This window comes from Callithrix jacchus, chromosome 14 (genome assembly GCF_049354715.1).
Source record: "Callithrix jacchus isolate 240 chromosome 14, calJac240_pri, whole genome shotgun sequence".
In the NCBI taxonomy this organism is placed as follows: Eukaryota; Metazoa; Chordata; class Mammalia; order Primates; family Cebidae; genus Callithrix; species Callithrix jacchus.
Window position 1 is genome coordinate 8693762 of NC_133515.1, and position 19832 is coordinate 8713593.

General features: G+C 39.5%; 2 protein-coding genes across 25 annotated transcripts in view; one reads left to right on the forward strand and one right to left on the reverse strand.

The window, feature by feature from the left end:
- Positions 1–19832, reverse strand: part of TSGA10 (testis specific 10) — a 184204-nt gene that overhangs the window by 161145 nt on the left and 3227 nt on the right. For 10 of the 24 annotated variants that reach the window (XM_078348749.1, XM_054244558.2, XM_054244562.2 and 7 more), the window contains exons 1-2: positions 12287–12353; positions 5182–5310 (exon numbers count right to left, since the gene is read on the reverse strand). In XM_078348749.1, coding sequence (XP_078204875.1) covers positions 5182–5310; positions 12287–12343 — 186 coding nt within the window. In that variant the 5' untranslated portion in view covers positions 12344–12353. Of the gene's footprint in view, positions 1–5181; positions 5311–12234; positions 12354–12429; positions 12611–12631; positions 12779–12929; positions 13106–19832 lie in introns of those variants that run through there. The other 14 variants (XM_078348755.1, XM_035271707.3, XM_078348754.1 and 11 more) reach the window with 7 other exon arrangements.
- C14H2orf15 (chromosome 14 C2orf15 homolog) lies at positions 12909–18957 on the forward strand. Its single transcript, XM_078348762.1, is given in 3 exon segments — positions 12909–13113; positions 13444–13556; positions 18235–18957. A coding segment is annotated over 1 exon segment (276 nt). The 5' UTR covers positions 12909–13113; positions 13444–13556; positions 18235–18310; the 3' UTR covers positions 18587–18957.

Consider the following 19832-nt stretch of genomic DNA (forward strand, 5'->3'; position numbering starts at 1 on the left):
CGGTGGCTCACACCTGTAATCCTAGTACTTTGGGAGGCCAAGGCGGGTGGATCACGAGGTCAAGAGATCAAGACCATCCTGGTCAACATGGTGAAACCCCGTCTCTACTAAAAATACAAAAAAAAATTAGCTGGGCATGGTGACGCGTGCCTGTAATCCCAGCTACTCAGGAGGCTGAGGCAGGAGAAATGCCTGATCCCAGGAGGCGGAGGTTGAGGTGAGCCGAGATCACGCCATTGCACTCCAGCCTGGGTAACAAGAGCGAAACTCCATCTCAAAAAAAAAAAGAAAAAGAAAAAAGAAAAGACTATCTTCCATTGAACTGCTTCTTGATCTCTCTCAAAAAATCATTTGGCTGTACTTGTATAGGACTATCTGTAGATTCTCTCTTCGGTACCATTCATGCATGTATCTATCCCTCTATCAATATCACAGTCTTATTACTACAGTTTTAAGTGTTGAAATAATGGAGAGTTTTGTTTTCGCTGCCTTCCTGTGGATTACCCCAACATTTTTTTTAGAATTCTATGTTGATTTATAGTGTTTTTGTATGTAATTATTGATCTTTTTCTACTGGTTGTCCTAGGCATTACATTATATATACATAACTTATCATAGCCTATATCTTAACAGTTCCAGTGAAAGTACAGAAACTTTACCTCTTTTAGATCGCTTTACTCTCCCTATCAATAAAATAATTGTCTAAAATATTTCCTCTACATGCATTTAGAACCACATTCAACAATTAAATATAATTCTGAAATCTTAAAAAAAAATTTGGCTGGGAGTAGTGGCTCAAGTCTGTAATCTCAGGACTCTGGGAGGCTCAGGCAGGTGGATCACTTGAGTCTGGGAGTTCAAGACCAGCCTGGGAAACATGGCAAAACCCCATCTCTACAAAAAAATGCAAAAATCAGCCTGGGATGGTTGCATATGCCTGCAGTCCCAGCTACTTGAAAGGCTGAGGCAGGAGGACTGCTTGAGCCCAGGAGGCCAAGGCTGCAGTAAGCAGAGATCACACCACTGAACTACAGCAAGGATGATGAAGCAAGACCCTGTCTCCAAAAAAAAGAAAAAGAAAGAAAAAAAAAAAAAGAAAATCTATTTCATTTACCTATATTTTTTGCTCCATATATTGTTCTTCCTTCCTACTACTCCAAGATTACTTCTTTTATCATTTCCTTTTTGGTTAGAAAAATTCTTTTAGCTGGCAACACATTATCTTAGTTTTCCTTTATCTGAGAACGTCTTTATTTTCCCTTCACCCTTCAAGGATACTTTCTCTGGATATAAAATTCTGGGTTGACAGGTTTGTTTGTTTCTAGTACTTGAAAAATGTTGTGCCACTTCCTTACCTCCAATCTTTCAGATAAAAACATCTGCTGTTATTTGAATTGGTGTTCCTCTATAGACAATGCACGGTTTCTTTCAGGATTTTTTTTTTTTATCTTACTTTTCAAAAGCCTAATTATGAAGTGTCTTGGCATGGATTTTTTTTTTTTTTTGGTGACTCCTGTTAGGTATTCTCTCACATTCTTTAATCTGCTTTATGTCTTTGTGCCAAATTTGTGGGATATTCAGCCATTATCTCTTCAAATATTTTTTCAGTACCACCTTCTCTCACTTTTTTGCAAACAGTTTTACCTGTCTCTGAAGCTCTATTCACATTTTTGTCAATCTATTTTCTCTCTGATGCTCACATCAGGTAATTATTTTCCTATTCTCATATTCATTGATTCATTTCTCTCCTCCATTCTATTGAGAGCACTGAGTTTTTATTCTCAGTTACTCCATTTTGAAAAGTTGTTCTGTCATAAAATATATATACATAATTTTCATTTTAAGTATGTAATTCAGTGGCATTAAGTATATTCACAATGTCGCACAACCATTACTACTATCTATTTAAAGAATTTTTTCATTCCCCTCAACCAAAAGAACTATACTGATTAAACAATAAGTCTGTCTCCTTGAATTTGCCTATTCTAGGTATAGGCAGAATCAAACATTAGTTGTCTTCCCATGTCTGGCTTATTGTACTTAGCATAATCTTCCTGAGGTTCATTCATTTTGCAGCATTTATCAGAAGTGATTCCTTTTTGAATCTGAATAATATTACACTATAAGCACATACCATAATTTGTTTATCCATTCATTTGTTGATAGACATTTGGGTTTTTTCTACCTCTTGGCTATTGTAAATAATGCTGCTATGAACATTTATATATAAGTATCTACTGGAGTCCATGTTTTCAATTCTTTAGGGTATATACCTGGGAATGGAATTGCTGATTCGTATGGTTAGTCTGTCTTTAAAATTCTAAGAAACCATCAAAAGATTTTTCACCATGGTGGCACCGTTTTACATTCCCATCAGCAATGCACAAGTTTTCCAGTTTCTTCACATCCTCACCAGCACTTGTTATTTTCCATTATAACAACCATCCTAATGGCAATGAAGTGGTATCTCATGGTTTTGATTTGCATTTCTAAATGGTTGGTGATGTTGAGCATCTTTTTCATGTATTTACTGACATTTGTATATCTTCTTTGGAGAAATGTCTGTTCAAGTTCTTTGCCCATTTTTTAATTACAGTTTTTTGGGGAAAAGGGGCTAGTTGTAGAAGTCCTTTGTATATTCTGGATATTAAGCCCTTTTCAGATAGGTAATTTGGAAACATTTGCTCTCATGTAGTTAATAGACTAAGTTTTTAGAGTAGTTTTAGGTTTACAAAAAATTGATTAGGAAGTACAGAGAGTTCCCACATACTTCCTCTCTCCCTCAACAAAGAGTTTCCTCTATTATTTACATTTTGTATTAATGTGGTATATGTGTTACAACTGATCAAACAATATTGTTACATTATTAATAACGAATGTCTATAGTTCACATTAGGATTCACTCTTGGTGTTATTCATTCTGTGAGTTTTGACATACATAGGGTCACATGTATCCACTATTAGTGTATCATACAGAATAGTTTCATTGCCCTAAACATCCTGTACTCTACCTAGTCATCCCCTCCCCCTCCAATTCCTGGTAACTACTGCTCTTTTTATGGTTTCTATAGTTGTATAACCTTCATGTAGTTGCAATCATACATTTCACAGCTTTTACAACTTTGCAACATGATTTCAAGGTTCCACTGTGTCTTTTCATGGCTACATTGCTCATTTTTAAAAGACACTGAATAGTACTCCATTGTATGGGTGTACAACAATTTGCTTATCCATTCACCTATTGAAGGACATCTTGGTTGCTTCTAAGTTTTTGGCAATTATAATAAAGTTGCTATAAACATTCATATGCTGATTTTTATGTGAACCAGTTATTTTTTAGTTCCAAAATTTCCATTTGATTCTTCCTTGTATCTATTTTTTCCTGAGACGACTTTTCTTCATTCATTTCTAGCATGATCATAATTGCTTACAGAAGCATTTTTATGACTGCTTTAAAGTCCTTGCCAGATAATTGTAACGTCCATTCCATTTCAGTGTTGGCTTATCTTAACTGTCTTTTCTCAGATCTTCCTGATTCTTCTGATGACAATGTCTTCTTTAAAAATTGAGACCTGGCATTATAAGACTCTGGATCTTATGTTTTAGTAGACCTCCTGTGACACTGCTCCAACTAAAAAGGAGGGGGGGACGTTGGCTTATTTCTGGTAGGTCAAAGTAGAAGTCCAGTTCCTCTATTTGTCATCCGTTGATACCTGGAAAGGGTGGTGTTTCTAGATAGTGCTAAGCAAGAGCGTTCAGGCTCCCCACTGGGCCTCTGCCATTATCATCAGCCTGGGAGGAATCCCAGAGGCACCTCATTAATGTTCCCCATGTGTCTCCCACTGACAGCATGGGTGGTAAAAGTTCAGGTCTCTCTGACACCACCACAGCAAGAACGAGTACAATAAGGTGGGAGTAGATGGCCTGGCTTCTCATGTTATCTCTGCTGACATCATAGGGTTCAGGACCTCCTTATCCCCTGGTGAGGATAAAAGTCCTAGTTTCCCACTTAGCCTTCTCTGATATCACCCTGGTGTGGGACAAGTGAGGAGAGAAGAAAAGGGGTTGAGGCACAAGTGGGGCTCCTTGTTACAGTCTGTTAAAGTGGAAAGCCTAGGCACTTTATTTGGCCTGTGCTATAAAGAAATGTGAAATGGGGCTGTAGCTTCTTCTGCAGTATTTGTTCGGAGTAGATAGTTATTGTTTTAAAAGTTGTCTGTCGAGGCCAGGTGCAGTGGTTCCCACCAATAATCCCAACACTTTGGGAGGCCAAGGCAAGTGGATCGCCTGAGTTCAGAAGTTCAAGACCAGCCTGGCCAACATGGTGAAACCCCGTCTCTACTAAAAATACAAAAATCAGCCGGCCATGGTGGCATGCGCCTGTAATCCCAGCTACTCAGGAGGCTGAGGCAGGAGAATCACTTGAACCCAGGAGGCAGAGGTTGTAATGAGCTGAGATCATGCCACTATACTCCAGCCTGGCAACACTCTGTACCAAAAAAAAAAAAAAAGTTGTCTGCCTTAATAGGCACTCCTATCCTGGTCCTTCACCTAGGGAGGGGATGGCTTTTCTTGGATCTTTCTTTTGTACCCATTGTTAATTCCAGTTGCCAGTCTCCACCTTTCAAAGTCTTAAATTGTTTTATACATAATGTTCAGAGTTTTTCACTGTACTTAGCAGGAGGACTAAGAAAAATTAAGTCTATTTTCCTGGAAAAAGAAATCTTTTTATTAATAGCTATACCACATGTCAGGCATTAGGAGAACAGGAACAATACTAAACTTGGAGTTCAGAGAATTGAGTTCAAATCCTAGCTAACATGGGAGTTTGGAGAAATCCTAGTTCTGTCACTTATTACTCAGGTGTCATAATTATTTAACCTCTTAGAACGTCAGCTTCCACATCTATAAATGGAGACAGCATCACTTTTTCACAAGTTGGGGATGATTAAGTAAAAATTGTGTACCTGAAAACATCTGACATAACACTTGGCACGTAGTTTGTACTCACTGACTCTGACTCATGTTTATCAAAATGGTTAAGATAAAAATTGAATGATTTTAGACCCATAACATTTAAATGAGCTCTGAATTAGTAGTTATTTATTCTCTATCTTCTTGTTTCAAAATAGGTTCCCATCCCAAACTGACTCAGGAAAACATGTTGTAACTAAATGTAACCTGTAATTTCAGTGTCCAGATGAATCTGTCTTGGTTTCTCGCTTCTTGTTCTAGCTGGAGAGTATTCTGGTAGTTTTCACCTTCAGAAACTGGAGCCCCTAGACCAAAATCATGTTCTTTGGTGGTAACCTAGTAGAAAGAATGGGAAATAATATGGAGGCATTTGATTTAAAACAGCTCTGTGATTTCCCACATCAGTAAATTTTGAAAATTAATAATATTCCTAGATAGGTTTTTAACTATTTCCCATCAGCTAAGAGGATTTCATCAAACTTTACCTTCTTAAAATTTATAAAGCTTTTTCTGTGTGTTGTCCAAATGGTACTGAACACGTTTTCAAAGACATTCTCTGCCCTATCCTTTTGGTAATCATGGTTCTACAGAAATATGGGTCAGTAGCAAATTAAGCAGTCTACCTCTAGAGGCTTGTGTTGTCCAAAATAGCTACCAGTTAGCTACATTTGCTGTTGCTACTCTATATAAGAAAAAAAAAAAAAAAATCACAAAATTTCCCTAACGTATAAATAATTTCTAGAAATAAAAAAGATAAAGAAATACTCTAATAGGAAAATTGGCAAAGAATGTGAACATTTACAGAAATGGCTCTTAAATATATTTTAAGATATTCAATCTCAATCTCTAGTGACATAAATTATAATAACACTGAGATACCCCCTTTTAACCATCACACGGCAAAGATCAGTAAGTTGCATACCTAACATAGCATCCTTATGCATCACCAGTGCATAAATTGATACAATATTTATGGAGAACAATTATAAAAAAATCTATCAACATGACAAATGCACATAGCTTCTGTTGAAATAATCTCATTTCTAGGAATTTATACTACAGATATATATACAAACACATATGCAAAATAACAAATGTTAGAGACTTTTCACTTTCGCGTACTACACATACTACTCTGCATCATGCTGTTTTACTTGACAACCTATCTTAGAGATTGTGTAACTTAGGGAAATAATTTTTTCTTTCCTTAAATCAAGGCTATCATGTTAAGAAAATTTGTTATGAGCATCTTAGATCTTTCCTCAAAACACAGCTTTTGTTCTCCAAAGTCCCACCTAGGGAATTACAGAATCAGGATCTCCCCAGTCACTGACCTTATGTTGCACTCTGTGTAACCCAGCACCTAAACAGGTGGGTACATTTATTTCCTTTTTTTTCTCTTCCCTAAATAAGACCCAACTGTTCATTGCAGCAGTTACTGCCCCACCTGGAACCTCAGCATTAGATCTCACAGAATATTTCAAATTATGAAGCATTTAAACCCCTAGCAGCTGGGGTTTAAATTCTTCATAATTACCTAACTACCATTTCTTACATAATTTCTGTTGAAAAATGTGTTCCTAGTTAAAATCATTTGATTTAGAATAACAGAGTGAAATGACTCCTTACTAGAGCAGTACTTTCCAATTCTTATTGAATGTTAAGAATCATCTGGGAATGCTGTGTGAATGCAGATTCTGAGATTCGACATTTCTAAAAAGCTGCTTGGAGATTCCTATTTGGTTAGTACAGAGACTACATGCTGAATCATGCTTTGCTGTAAATTCTGATTTATTTAAATAGCAAGAATCTATTTAATTAAAGTCTAAACTCATTCAGAGTACTTTTGTAATTTTGTCCCTTCCTACTTGTCCAAACTTATCTCTTACTGGACACCTCCAAGAACCCCTCTATGAAAAACAAACTATGCAACACATTTTTTTTAGAGGGTCTCACTCTGTCACCCAGGTTGCCATAATCACATTACACTGCAGCCTCGACCTCCCAGGCTCAAGCAATCCTCCCACCTTAGCCTCCCAAATAGCTGGAACCACAGGCATGTCCCACCATAATTGGCTAATTGTTTTAAATTTTGTAGAAACAGGGTCTCCATATGTTGCCCTGGCTGGTCTTGAACTCTTGGGCTCAAGAGATCCTCCCACCTAGGTCTCCCTGGGATTACAGGCATGAGCCACCACACCCAGCCAACACATTATTAACACATATACTCAAAAGTATTTTATCATCTGCTCAATAAGCCCTCAGTCTTTTCTCCATTTAACTTAAGACATTCCCAAGGCTCAGTTTGAATTCCACATTCTCTAGGTTTTCTGTCTTCTCCATTGCATAATGATCATGCCTTCACTGATATTCATATACAGAGAACAATTCATGTTCTGAATTTTTCTGGATGTCTTCCTCACACATTTATCAGAATCTTAAGAACAAGCAATGTCCAAAAACTCTCTATATCTTCATTAAACCTGCAGTTATTTATGTAATAAAAAGTGTCAATAAAAATTTGTTGAGATTGGTAATAAAGCAGTGTGATAAAGCAGAAAAAAATTAAACTTTCTTCCTTCTCAATGGTAAACCGAATAAAGTGAGGCTTTTGCAAAATTACCTATCAGGCCTGGCTAGGAACTGAAAATAGAGAGAGACCATGAGTCCACCTGACAACCCTAAGCAATCATGTTGGAGTTGCTACCCTCCTTCTACCAGCTTTGGAGGCAGTATTACTGGGGGAAAGAAACATCAGTGTTATTTAAAATTCCTATGCCTAGCCTGCCAGTTTCGCCACCTCAGGCCACCTGAATATCTTCCACCTTGCTGCAATCTCTAACATCAATTAGAATGAAACCTGTGTTCCTATATAGTTCTTAGAGAAAGCGAGTAAAAGAACTTTCCTTTTTTAAAAAATTATTTTTAATTTACTATTTTTTATTTTTTTCAAGGTAAAGTCTAAAATAAGGAAGAACCTTCCTTCTCAATTAGGAAGTCACACAGCAGAGTGGTTAACAGCATGTATTTTGGCATCAGCCCACCTACATTCATTATCCTGGTTCTGCCACATCTTAGCTGCGTGACGTTGGGTGACCTGGTTACTTTTCTACGGCTTCCTCATTTATAAAACAGGGATGATAATAACTGTCTGCACCACAGAGTTATATAAGGATTAGATGAACTAATATATGTTTTAACTTTAGCACTTAGAATGGTGCTTGGCACATTATAAGCACTACATATATTATTTACTATTATTACTAATTCCTCTCACTGAGTCAACATATTTAATTGGCTATCAAGTCCTACTGATCTTTTCAATTCTCTTAGCTACATTTCTTCCATCCCTACTATCACTGTTTTAGCTCATGTTTTCAGACTGTAGCAGTCACATGTATTCACTTTACAAGTAAACTTATAAATAGCTAGAATAAAAATAAACCAGATACATGTTTCTGGGTATAAAAAGGTGTAAAACAAATAGAACTCTACAATTTCAACCCTAAATGAATCTAGGAAAGTCCACAACAAATCAGAAATCACAGCACAGCATGATTACTGCTACATCAGAGTAATACATATAGATGCTAAGGTAACACTGAGAAAGAGGCTACAAAAAAAGTATTTCTGACTTCAACTTCTTCAAAAAAGACTTAGGATCTACTCCCCAGAATTATGAACATATCCTTACTGGAGCACTAAACACATTATATTACTTTTATGGGATGTCCACGTCATGGCTACTTTAACATGTCTAAAACAGACTTCTTAATTTCCCCACCTGCACCTTTGATCTCTATTCTGCCTCCACTGTGTTCCTTCCCTGCCTTCATCATGTCAAATGGCACCATCTTTTGTGTAGGCACTTGCCCCAGGTAAAAAGCTGAGGAGTTGTTTTTGAGTTTTCTCTTTCCCTGATTCCCATCTAATTGATTAGCAAATCTTGTTGGTTCTACCTCCAAATATATATCCTAAATCCATCAACTTCTCTATATTTTTGTTATCACCTCCCTAGTCCAAGTCACCATCATTTCCCACCTAGAATACTGCAACCATTCCCTACTGTCTTTCTGCTTCTACTATTGCTCCCTACAACCTATTCTCCACACTGAAATCAAATCAATCATTTCAAAATAATGAATCCTGTGGGAGTGGAGAAGAAAAGAGAGGGAAGAAAACAAACAAACAAAAAACGAAATTACAGTAAGATGATACTGGCTCAAAAATATGCCAGCGGCTTCCCACTGCAATTAAGAATAAAATCCAAACTTTGCAAGGCTTTACATGATTTGGCCCTTGTCTTCACTGTAAAGATCTAGTACTCCCTTCTTTGTTCACCCACTAACTTTTTCTTTCTGTTCCTCTAATGTGCTGCTTCAGTCTGAATGTCTGTGTCCTCAAAAAATTCTTAAGTTGAAGTCCTATCCCCTAAAGTGATCACATTAAGAGGCACAGTCTTGACCGGGCATGGTGGCTTACACCTATAATCCCAGAACTGTGGGAGGCCAAGGTGGGTGGATCACCTGAGGTCAGGAGTTTGAGACTAGCCTGGCTAACATGGTGAAACACCCCCTCTACTAAAAATACAAAAATTAGCTGGGCACGGTGGTGGGCCTATAATCCCAGCTACTTGGAAGGCTGAGACAGGAGAACAGCTTGAGCCCAGGAGGCAAAGGTTGCAGCGAGCCGAGATCACGCCACTGCACTCCAGCCTGGGAGACAGAGTGAAACTCCATCCCCGCCCCCCCCCAAAAAAAAAAAACAGAGGCATAGTCTTTAGAAGGTGATTAGGTCATGATGAGTTGCCCGTATATTATAGTACCCAGAAAGCTTCCTCACCCCTTCTAATGTATGAGGACACAGTCTGAAAGTATCATCTATGAACAAAAACACAGGCCCTCACCAGACACTGATTCTACTGGCAACTTACTTTAGAATTCCTAGTCTTCAGAACTATAAGAATTAAATTAATGTTGCTTATATATTTCACTATAGCACCCTGAATGGACTAAGATATGTGCCAATAGCATTCGACTTCAAGTCCCCTGCTCTTGCTTTCCCTCTCTCAGGAACCCTTTTTACCCAGCCCTTCACATGGCTATCTTCAACTCTTTGGCTGAAATGTCAGGTCTTCCCTGACTTCTTACCTAAAGTAGCCTCTATCCCAGTCACTCTCTCAAATAAGTGATAAGCTATTTGCACTTATCACTTCTTGAAATGATATCATTTATTTGCTCACTTGTTTACTGTCTGGCTCCCCCTACTGGCATATAAAATTCAAGAGCCCTAGGCTTTTTGTCTTTTGTTATATCCCTATTGCTTTAAAAGTGCCCAGCACAAAGTTGAAACTCAGTAAAACATTTCCAAAATAAATTTTAATGATTCAAACAAAGCAGTTTCAATGATGGGTGAAAACAAGTCTGAAGAGGACTAATTTATTAATAAATGTAAACTTCTTTTAGGAAGCATGATTGTGAGAGGAAGACAGGTATAGCAAAAGGTGGAAGACGACCAAGGTTACGGAAAGGTCATTACAAAAGGAGAAAAACTTGCTCCTTAAATCTCTTTACATAAGGATCCTCTTTCAGAATTAAAGATGTATTGCCCTGAGACAAGAAAAAGCAAGGATACATGAAGATTTAGACACTCGTAATCTCAATAATCTCAGCACCTTGGGAGGCCAAGGCCAGAGAATCACTTGAGCCCAGGAATTTGAGACCAGCCTGGACAACATAGTGAGTCCCTGTCTCCACAAAAAATGAAAATGAAATTAGCCAGGCCTGGTGGCACCCGCCTGTGGTCCCAGCTACTTGGGAGGCTGAGGTAGGAGAATAACTTGAGCCCAGGAGATCAAGGTTGCAGTGAATCATAATCGCACCACTGCACTCCAGCCTGGGCAACAGAGTGAGATATTTTGGGAAACAATCAGCAAACTAAATACTGCAAGCAGCAATAAAGATTAACCTTAACAAAATGTTGAGTAAAGAAGCAAGATGTAAATGAATACTTAGTACAAATTCTATTTAGAGGAAGTTCAAAAACAAGCCAAACTATAATGTGCATGTTCACATACAATGATGTGAAACATTAAGGAAAATCAAGGAAGTGGCTATCTCTGGGGAGAGAAAGGAACATGTAATCTGAAAAGGTGATATACAGTAATACCTCTAACTGCCTCGGTGTACGGAGGACTTCAAAACCAAATTGTCCTAAACAAACTAGTCTAAGCAACTGAAAAAGAAGACAGAAAAGAGCCCCCAGTGAATCTCTACACCTGATTATATTCTGGGCTACAAGCAGTGATTTTTCTTCAGAAGGTAAACAATGCGTGAAATATTTTGGAAGCTGCCATTAAATAATGCCGAAGTTTATTATTTAAAATTAATATTTCATTAATATACCTTCCTAGTTATCACTAATTAAGACTGAAGAGTTTGGCTAATTAATCAATTAAAATACAAACAAGAATTTGTTTTATCCTGGAGGCAGATTCGAAAGAGGCATTCTACTTACATATTTATAGCTAACCTGTTTTTTTCCTACTTACAAACCGATTGTTATTCTATTTATGTCCTCACACGTAAACAAAGCATATTTGAAATGCTGAAAACCAGTAGAGAACATTTTAAACAAGGAAATTTCCTAGGATAAAAGGGACTGGAATGGAAGAAGGAAAACGCTGGGACACTGTCATCTATGCAAACTTTCCTGAAGCCTCGGGAAAAAAATGTGAAAAAATGTACTTATTTCTGTGAGTTTTTAGGTATCAAGTCCATGATCATCTAGTTATTCAATTTAAGTCTCAAATATGTTTTCAACAAAAGCCAGCTTTCCCTGCCTTTACTGTGTACAACTCTTGCTGAAATTTATCTGAGATTTCCATGCAAATGCCTACGTAATCTCGGTCTTTTACCACCCCAAGTCTAGAAATAGGCTCAGAAGTGAGCGATTGGGAGTCAGGTTTGACTCCCAAATCTATGACTTCCAAATTCCTCGCTCCACCAGAGCGTTTCTAAATAAAACAGTACCCCCAACAATCAAGCGGAAAGCTGCGGCAGGACGCAAAGCGGTGACCATAGGAACTGGGCTTCAGCCTAACTTCCCAAGAAACAGGGACAACGCGTGCTGCTGAGCTTCCGGCCCGCAGCAGTGCCCGCTGCCGCCCCTCACAGCGGCTCCCCCGGCTCCTGCCCACCTCCTCCCGCCACGGCCCACCACCCGCCACTCCCGCCCGCTTGCAGCTGGCTTTTCGGAGACCTTCCGGAGCAGGAGCAGCTCTCCCCACCCTGCGTATCTCCGCAGCTTCTACCTGGAGCTCCGGGTCCCTCCCCGAGCTCCTTGGCCCGATGTCCTCCCCAGAGCTCATCCCCGCGACTGCCACCTCTCGGCCTCCGCCGGGGATACGAGAACCGCCCCATCTCCATCCTCCGCCCCTTTTTCCTCCCTTCCCACCCCCAAATCGTCCTGGCCCCGCCCCAGCGGAGTCGGAGGAAAGAGGGAGCCTGCGCGAAGGAGGCGGGGGCGGTTAGCGCCATCCGGCGCCGCCGTGGCCCCGCCCTCACGATCTGTACCGAGTGGGGCTCGTCTTCTACCTCCCCGGCGCCCCAGCTTTGCTTCCGTCCCACGCGCCCCTAGGCTCCGTGCGCACGCGTACCTGGCTCGACCTTCCCTCTCGCGCTGGCTACAAGCCGTGTGCGCGCACCTACGCACAGAGCGACGCGTACTTCCACCTGCCTGCCTTACAAGGCGCCTTGGAGGGGCTTCTTCTTGGCCTGTTCGCGCCGCGCAGGCGCACGCCCACGCAGCGCCTAGACGCCCGACCCGAGCGTTCCGTCTCCTAGTAACCAGCCGCGAGCCCCCTTTTCCAAGATTCATTTTTTATTTCCTGCTCGTGGCGGCCGCACGTGTATAAAACGCGCATGCGCAAGGCTGTCTGTCGCCGCGCCTCCTACCTGCAGCTTGGAACACCTTCGCGGCGGTGGCTTTGTGCCACTTTTCTCAGGGCTTGGACGTCATTCTGGACTCACGTTCAGTGAACCGGTTACTCCCAGAGTTGCAGCCAGGGCCCATTTTGAGGGAGCCTTCCAGGTCCAGTCCTCCCGCTGCAGCCTGCTGGTAGCAAGCCAACCTGTCCGGGTGAGCACGGGCAGACTGCAATTAGGGGAGCCTGGGGACCACCGTCTCAGTCAGCTCTGCTCGATCTGGGCTGAATCAGAAAGTGGCAGAACTAGCAAAGAAAGTCCAGATTCCTGACCGATATTCCTTTTCCACATGCCAGTCCTTTTCCAAATTCCCTTACCTTAAAGTGGACAAATGAGCTTTTTGGTGAAAAAGAATGAGGGCTGCATTCTACCATTTTTTTGGAGCCCAGCATGGAAAAAGTCTTCTTAATATCTACCATATCCCTTCTTAAATAACCCAAGAGTTTTTGGATGATAATGGTGACTTTATCACCTTTTCCTACAGATGACGTAGATACTGGGTTTTTACAGCAATTCTCTGATGACCTTGATATGGTAGAACGCTGTGTATTTCAAAAGTAAGCTCTCATTTGAGGAGACTAACCCTGTTTTTGCCAGGTGAGTACTCATTTTTTTTTCCCCGACAAGATATTAGCAGGGATAAACAACTTTTATGTTAGAACAAATTTAGTCATAAAAATACATTTAATATAAGTGCTTTGTTTTTTAATCTCTCTTCATCGTTATTATATAGTCATATATTTTGTCACATTTATTTTCAGATATCATATACTTTGTAAGTTTAATTAGATACCAAAAAAATTAAGTGTCCCTGTTACTTTAGATTAAGAGGTTGGAGGACACAAGGAACACATATCCTCTGAAATATTATTTTTAGTTGGGAAAATAACAAACTGAGAAGTTGCGTTACAGGGAATAACATCTCATTTCCTCTTCAGATACTAAGATTATTTTGAATACATTATCTAGCATTATTAAAAACAAATAGGAAAGAATGTTCTAAGTTTAAAACTATCAGTTGGAGTTGAAGACTTGGGGAGGTGGGGAGATTATTAATACAGGAAGTAGGAAAGTACTTCCCTTACGGAAAGAATAAGAAAATTTTAAGCACTTATGTATGCCACCTAGATGGTACTGAAGATTCTTTGGAATATAGGGAAATGATCATTTTAAGGTGAAGAGGGTGAAAAGACTTTCCTTTTTTTCCTACCAGGAACTGTTGACTTTCTGCCCTAACCAGAGAAAGTAAAAATTTCCTTCTCTCTGTGGCACGGTAGCTCATGCCTATAATCTTAGCACTTTGGGAGACCTGAGGTCGGGAGTTCAAAACCAGCCTGGCCAACATGGTGAAAGCCCATCTCTACTTAAAATACAGAAATTGGGCGGGGCGCGATGGCTCAAGCCTGTAATCCCAGCACTTTGGGAGGCCGAGGCGGGTGGATCACGAGGTCAAGAGATCGAGACCATCCTGGTTAACATGGTGAAACCACGTCTCTACTAAAAATACAAAAAATTAGCTGGGCATGGTGGCGCGTGCCTGTAGTCCTAGCTACTCAGGAGGCTGAGGCAGGAAAATTGCCTGAACCCAGGAGGCGGAGGTTGCGGTGAGCCGAGATCGCGCCATTGCACTCCAGCCTGGGTAACAAGAGCGAAACTCCGTCCCCCCGCCCAAAAAAAAAAAAATTAGCCGGGTGCTACTGGGAAGTAATCCTAGCTACTGGGAAGGCGGAGGCAGAGAATCCCTTGAATGTGGGACGCGGAAGTTGCAGTGAGCCGAGATCACGCCACTGTTTATATTGTTTTCATTGAATAAATTCTCAATTATGAGTAATCAAACTCACCTGTTTTCCCCCCTTATTGTTTAAGCTTTTTAGGTCTTGTTCAAGAAATCCTTCTTCACCCCAAGGTAACAGATACTGTCCTTCATTTTCTTCTATTGCATTTACAGTTCTGCCATTCACATTTAGGTCTTAAATGCATTTGCACTCTACTTCTGTATTTAAGATACTGCTTTACTTTTGTCTGCATAGTGAGCCAATGTTCACAATACTATCATACTAAACTTAGTCTGTTCTATCTCCTTTGCCTTATAGTGCCACCTGTAACATATGTGAAGTTCCTGAAATACCTAAGTCCAAGTTGCAGTTCTGTCATATTCTACTGATAATTTGTTCCTGTACCTGTACAAGGTTATTTTTATTACTTTCATTTGCAGCATATTTTTAAAAAAATTTTTTTCTGATAGAGACAAGGTCTCCCTATGTTGCCCAGGCTGGTCTCAAACTGCTGGACTCAAGAGATCCTCCCAACTTGGCCTCCCACGGTGCTGAAATTACAGGTGTAAGCCATTGTGCCCAGCTGTGTAGCATATCTTTTTTTGTTTTTTTCATTTCAGTAGCACAGAAGCATATCTTAATATCTAGTAAAGAAAGCCTCTTTGTTCTTTTTGTCCAGATTGATTTGTCTCCGTATGTACCTTTATTGTTTTATATATATATATATTCCAGATTTCTTCTTGAGTGGCAACCTAAATGCCAAAGAAGGCCCAATAGACTTGTTCACCCTTCATGTCCTCAACTCTGAGGAAGTAAAGGTGGAACTCACAGGGCGCCAAGTCTCCTTACTGTATTTTGTTCCTCCTCAGTCCCTTTATCCAAATGAAGTTTAATATGCAAATTGATAATTATGTAAGTTATTATTTTACATTTGCTGATTTTCAAATGCAATGTTTAATAGAGTTTTGTTGTGTAAAAACTTTTTTCAATTTTGTTTTTCAAAAAAGTTTTAAACCTACAGAAATGTAATAAGGTAGATCAAGCTCTAATTACTTACTGAACATTTCTAAAGAATCATCTAAAAAATAGGTAGAACCATTTTTTTATGCTTTACATCCTAGATTTATCAGTTGTTAGCATTTTGCATATTTTAACTCTCTTTCTGCATCTATCTAGCTACCTGTGTATCTACCTGTCTATTGCTAAACAATTTGAGGGCATATTGCAGATATGATTTTTTCACCCCTATTTCAGTATGTATTTCCTAAGAACAAGGACATTGACTTATATAACCCCAATACAATTATCAAATTCAAGGCATTTATCACATTGATCCAATATTAGTATCTAATAAATCTCCCATAGCCAAATGTTCCAGTTATCAAAGTAGTGATCTTTGTAGTACATTCCATCCCCTTCCCAATTCAAGAGCATTGGTTGCATTTGAAATCATATATCTTTAGCCTCCTTTAATCTGAAACAGTTGCTCAGCCTCCCTGTGTCTTTCATAACATTGACATTTTTAGGTAGAAGCTATTTGTTTCATAGAAGATGCCTCTGTTTGGGTTTCTCTGATTGTTTCCTCATGTTTAGATTCAAGTTATGCACTGGACAGTAGTAGTTCCTTTCTAACAAAAAGAGAAACCAAAGAATAGAATAAACTCAATTTTATTAATTTGAAGGCAGTATTAGATATTCCTTTGATAAGGAAGAAAAATTCATCTTCAGGTTCCAAATCTAAGAAACAAGTATACCCATATTTCAGAATTTCATCAGAGATCTTAAAAAATTTAGCTACATTGTATTTGATTCCCAGAAAGCCAAATATATACTATCTACCTAATTGCTATATTAACATTTGAGTAACTACTATATTTAGGCTACTACAGTAGGCCTAGGAAGCTGTTTTATTACAAACACTGATATTCAATCACAAATATGGATAAACAGGGTTTCAAGATGATTCTTTAGAAATGGTCAGTAAGTAATTAGAGCTTGATGAGTATGAATTGTAAATTACCAAAGATACACAGTAGCTAAATATGAAAGACATAACACATTCTAAAATGTGGGTGAGGTTGGGTGAGGTGGCTGACACCTATAATCCTAACACTTTGGGAGGCTGAATCACCTGAGGTCAGGAGTTCGAGACCAGCCTGGCCAACATGGCGAAACCCTGTCTCTACTAAAAATACAAAAATTAGCTGAGCATGACCGCACGCATCTGTAATTCCAGCTGCTTGAGAGGCTGAGGCAGGAGAATTGCTTGAACCTGGGGTACAGAGGTTGCAGTGAGCTGAGATTGCGTCACTGCACTCTAGCCTGGGCAACAGAGCTAGACCTTGTCTCAAAAAAAAAGCAAACATTAGCAGGGCATGGTGGCAGGCATCTATTCCAGCTACTCCAGAAGCTGAGGCAAGAGAATCACTTGAATCTGGAGGGCAGAGGTTGCAGTCAGCCGAGATCGCGGCACGTCACACCCCCCTGGGCGAAAAGAGCAAAACTCTGTCTCAAAAAAAAAAATAGTGGGTGAGTGCTTTCATTCAAAGCTGTGGAATCTGCTCCAGATCTCAGGTTGCTACTAGAGCATCCTGGGTAGATCACTCTTCTCCAGTAAGCCCTGGGCTTTCCCTAACCTGTACTGCTCAAGAAGCCTGTCCCTTCTGCTATCCTGGTCAACTCTGCCTACCAAATTCCTGCCAATCTTTGAAAGCGCAACCCTGACCTAGGCTCCCTTCCTTTGGGAAACTTCCCAAGGCCTCCCTCCATGCTGTATGATCATCTCTCTTAACAGACTGGGCATTCTTAATCACAAGTATCTTTTTCTTCTTTTTCTTTTTTTTTTTTTTTTTGAGACAGAGTCTCACTTGTCACCCAGGCTGGAGTGCAATGGCACGATCTCGGCTCTCTGCAACCTCTGTCATCCAGGTTCAAGTGATTCTCTTGCCTCAGCCTCCTGAGTAGCTGGGATTACATGTATAGGCCACTATGCCCAGCTAATTTTTGTATTTTTACTAGAGACGGGATTTTACCATGTTGGCCAGGCTGGTCTCAAAAACCTGTCCTTCGGTGATCCACCCGCTTCAGCCTCCTAAAGTGCTGGATTACAGGCCTGAGCCATTGCACCCAGCCAATCACAAGTATCTTTATAGGACAGCTTTATTTTTTGCAGAACACCTACCAGAGTACTTGTCCTTCAGTAGTTATTTCTTTAGCCCATTAGTAATGAATTAAAAAGTTTTGCTAGGAAGAATGAAAGGATTAAGAGAAGTTCTACTAATTTCTGAAAGGTAATAAAACAAAATCTGATTCCTTTTTAAAGACTTTCAAAGAAATCTTTAGAACCTACAAACCCTCCCACAAAGAAAATGTAAACACGGAAAGATGGGAGGCAATTTTACTCTATATAATCTAATATCACCATGGCATTTCATTCAAACAAACATTGCCATGAAGTTAGGAAAATTCCTGCTGCATTCACTTGTCACATTTTTTTTCAGCAATCAAGTTGAAGAAACATTTCCACTACTTAAAAAGGTACCTCCAAATTACTTTCATATTTGTTCAGCTATCCCAATGGGATTTTTACTTAGTAAATCTGCTACTCAGCTATCTGCTATGCGTATGGATTCAAAAGACGATGATCACCTAATATGAGGGACTGAAAAAAGCAGGCTGGAACCAATGACTCAGTTATTTCAAAACACCAAGAAAATAAGTTTAGAAGACACAAATGAAGAAAACGTTACAAGGATTGAAGGGACTGGCACAGGATCTCTTTCTGAGAAAGCCTTGGGTTCAGTAGTATACATCAAAGGAAGTGATGGACTAGAAGTGACAGATGTGGAATGAAGCAATTTGTACATATTACCAATTTGTACCATATTGCCTTTGATTAACAGGGGGTATTGAAAGAGAACTTAACCTTATTAGGAGACCCTAACAAAATGATGGAAGACTATTGCTTTATTTTACACTATGTATGAATCATCTTACACTGCATTTTTTGATGATGCCTATTTAAAAGGCAGTTGTTTAGGGAGAAAAAGCCTTCCAAATTCAAAGCAGATTTCTCTGATATTATATCTTTCTTAAAAATGGGAGTTTTTTTTAGTAACAGTATTTGAATGGCACCAAAACATTTTCATTTGAATGTATTTCTTTAACAAGTGGTTTTAAAAAAGTGTCCAAGCAGCCAGGCACGGTGGCACACACCTGTAATCCCAGCACTTTTGGAGGCTGAGGCGGGTGGATCACCTGAGGTCAGGAGTTCACGACCAGCCTGGCCAACATGGTGAAACCCCACCTCTACTAAAAATACAAAAAATTAGCCAGGCATGGTGGCAGGCACCTATAATCCCAGCTACTTAGGAGGCTGAGGCAGGAGAATCAGTTGAACCCGGGAGACAAAGGTTGCAGTGAGCCAAGATTGCACCATTGCACTCCAGCCTGGACAACAAGAGCGAAACTCTGTCTCAAAAAACAAACAAAAAAGTGCCAAGCAATGTGACCTCCGTTTTTCACACTATTTCTGATGTACCAGTTTTGTATATTACATTTCCATTTTGGGATTCTGTTTCAGGATACTTTACTTTCTTCATTTTGCATTTCTGTTCTGTAAAAGATCACTGCAGATAAACTGCAAAAGACCAATAAATTGCTTATCTTCGGAAGCATCACACACTTTAAATTGTGTCTTTAAAACTGCTTTTTCCCCCCACATATAATCCATTTTAGAGTTAGAAAAGAGTTCTTTCCAAGTGTTAATAGTTATCTTGCACATAGTACCATTTTATGTCACCAATATTTAATATGAGAAAAACCACCTGGAGTTTAAATATCAGCTATTAAAATATCTGGTAGTTGGAAATCTCTTTAATATTCATTTTAAAAGAGGAAAGGGCATCTTTTCCAGAGGGAAGCTATATTTTATTAATCAGAAAAATACTAAACAAATGTGTTTCTAGGGAATATTAAGAGTGAAAAAAACGTTGAATGGGACATAAGCAAGAAGACAATGCTTTTTATCATCTAAGAAACATAATTCTTTGGGAGGCGGAAAAAAAAATACACAAATTATTCATTTGTTCACCCAGCC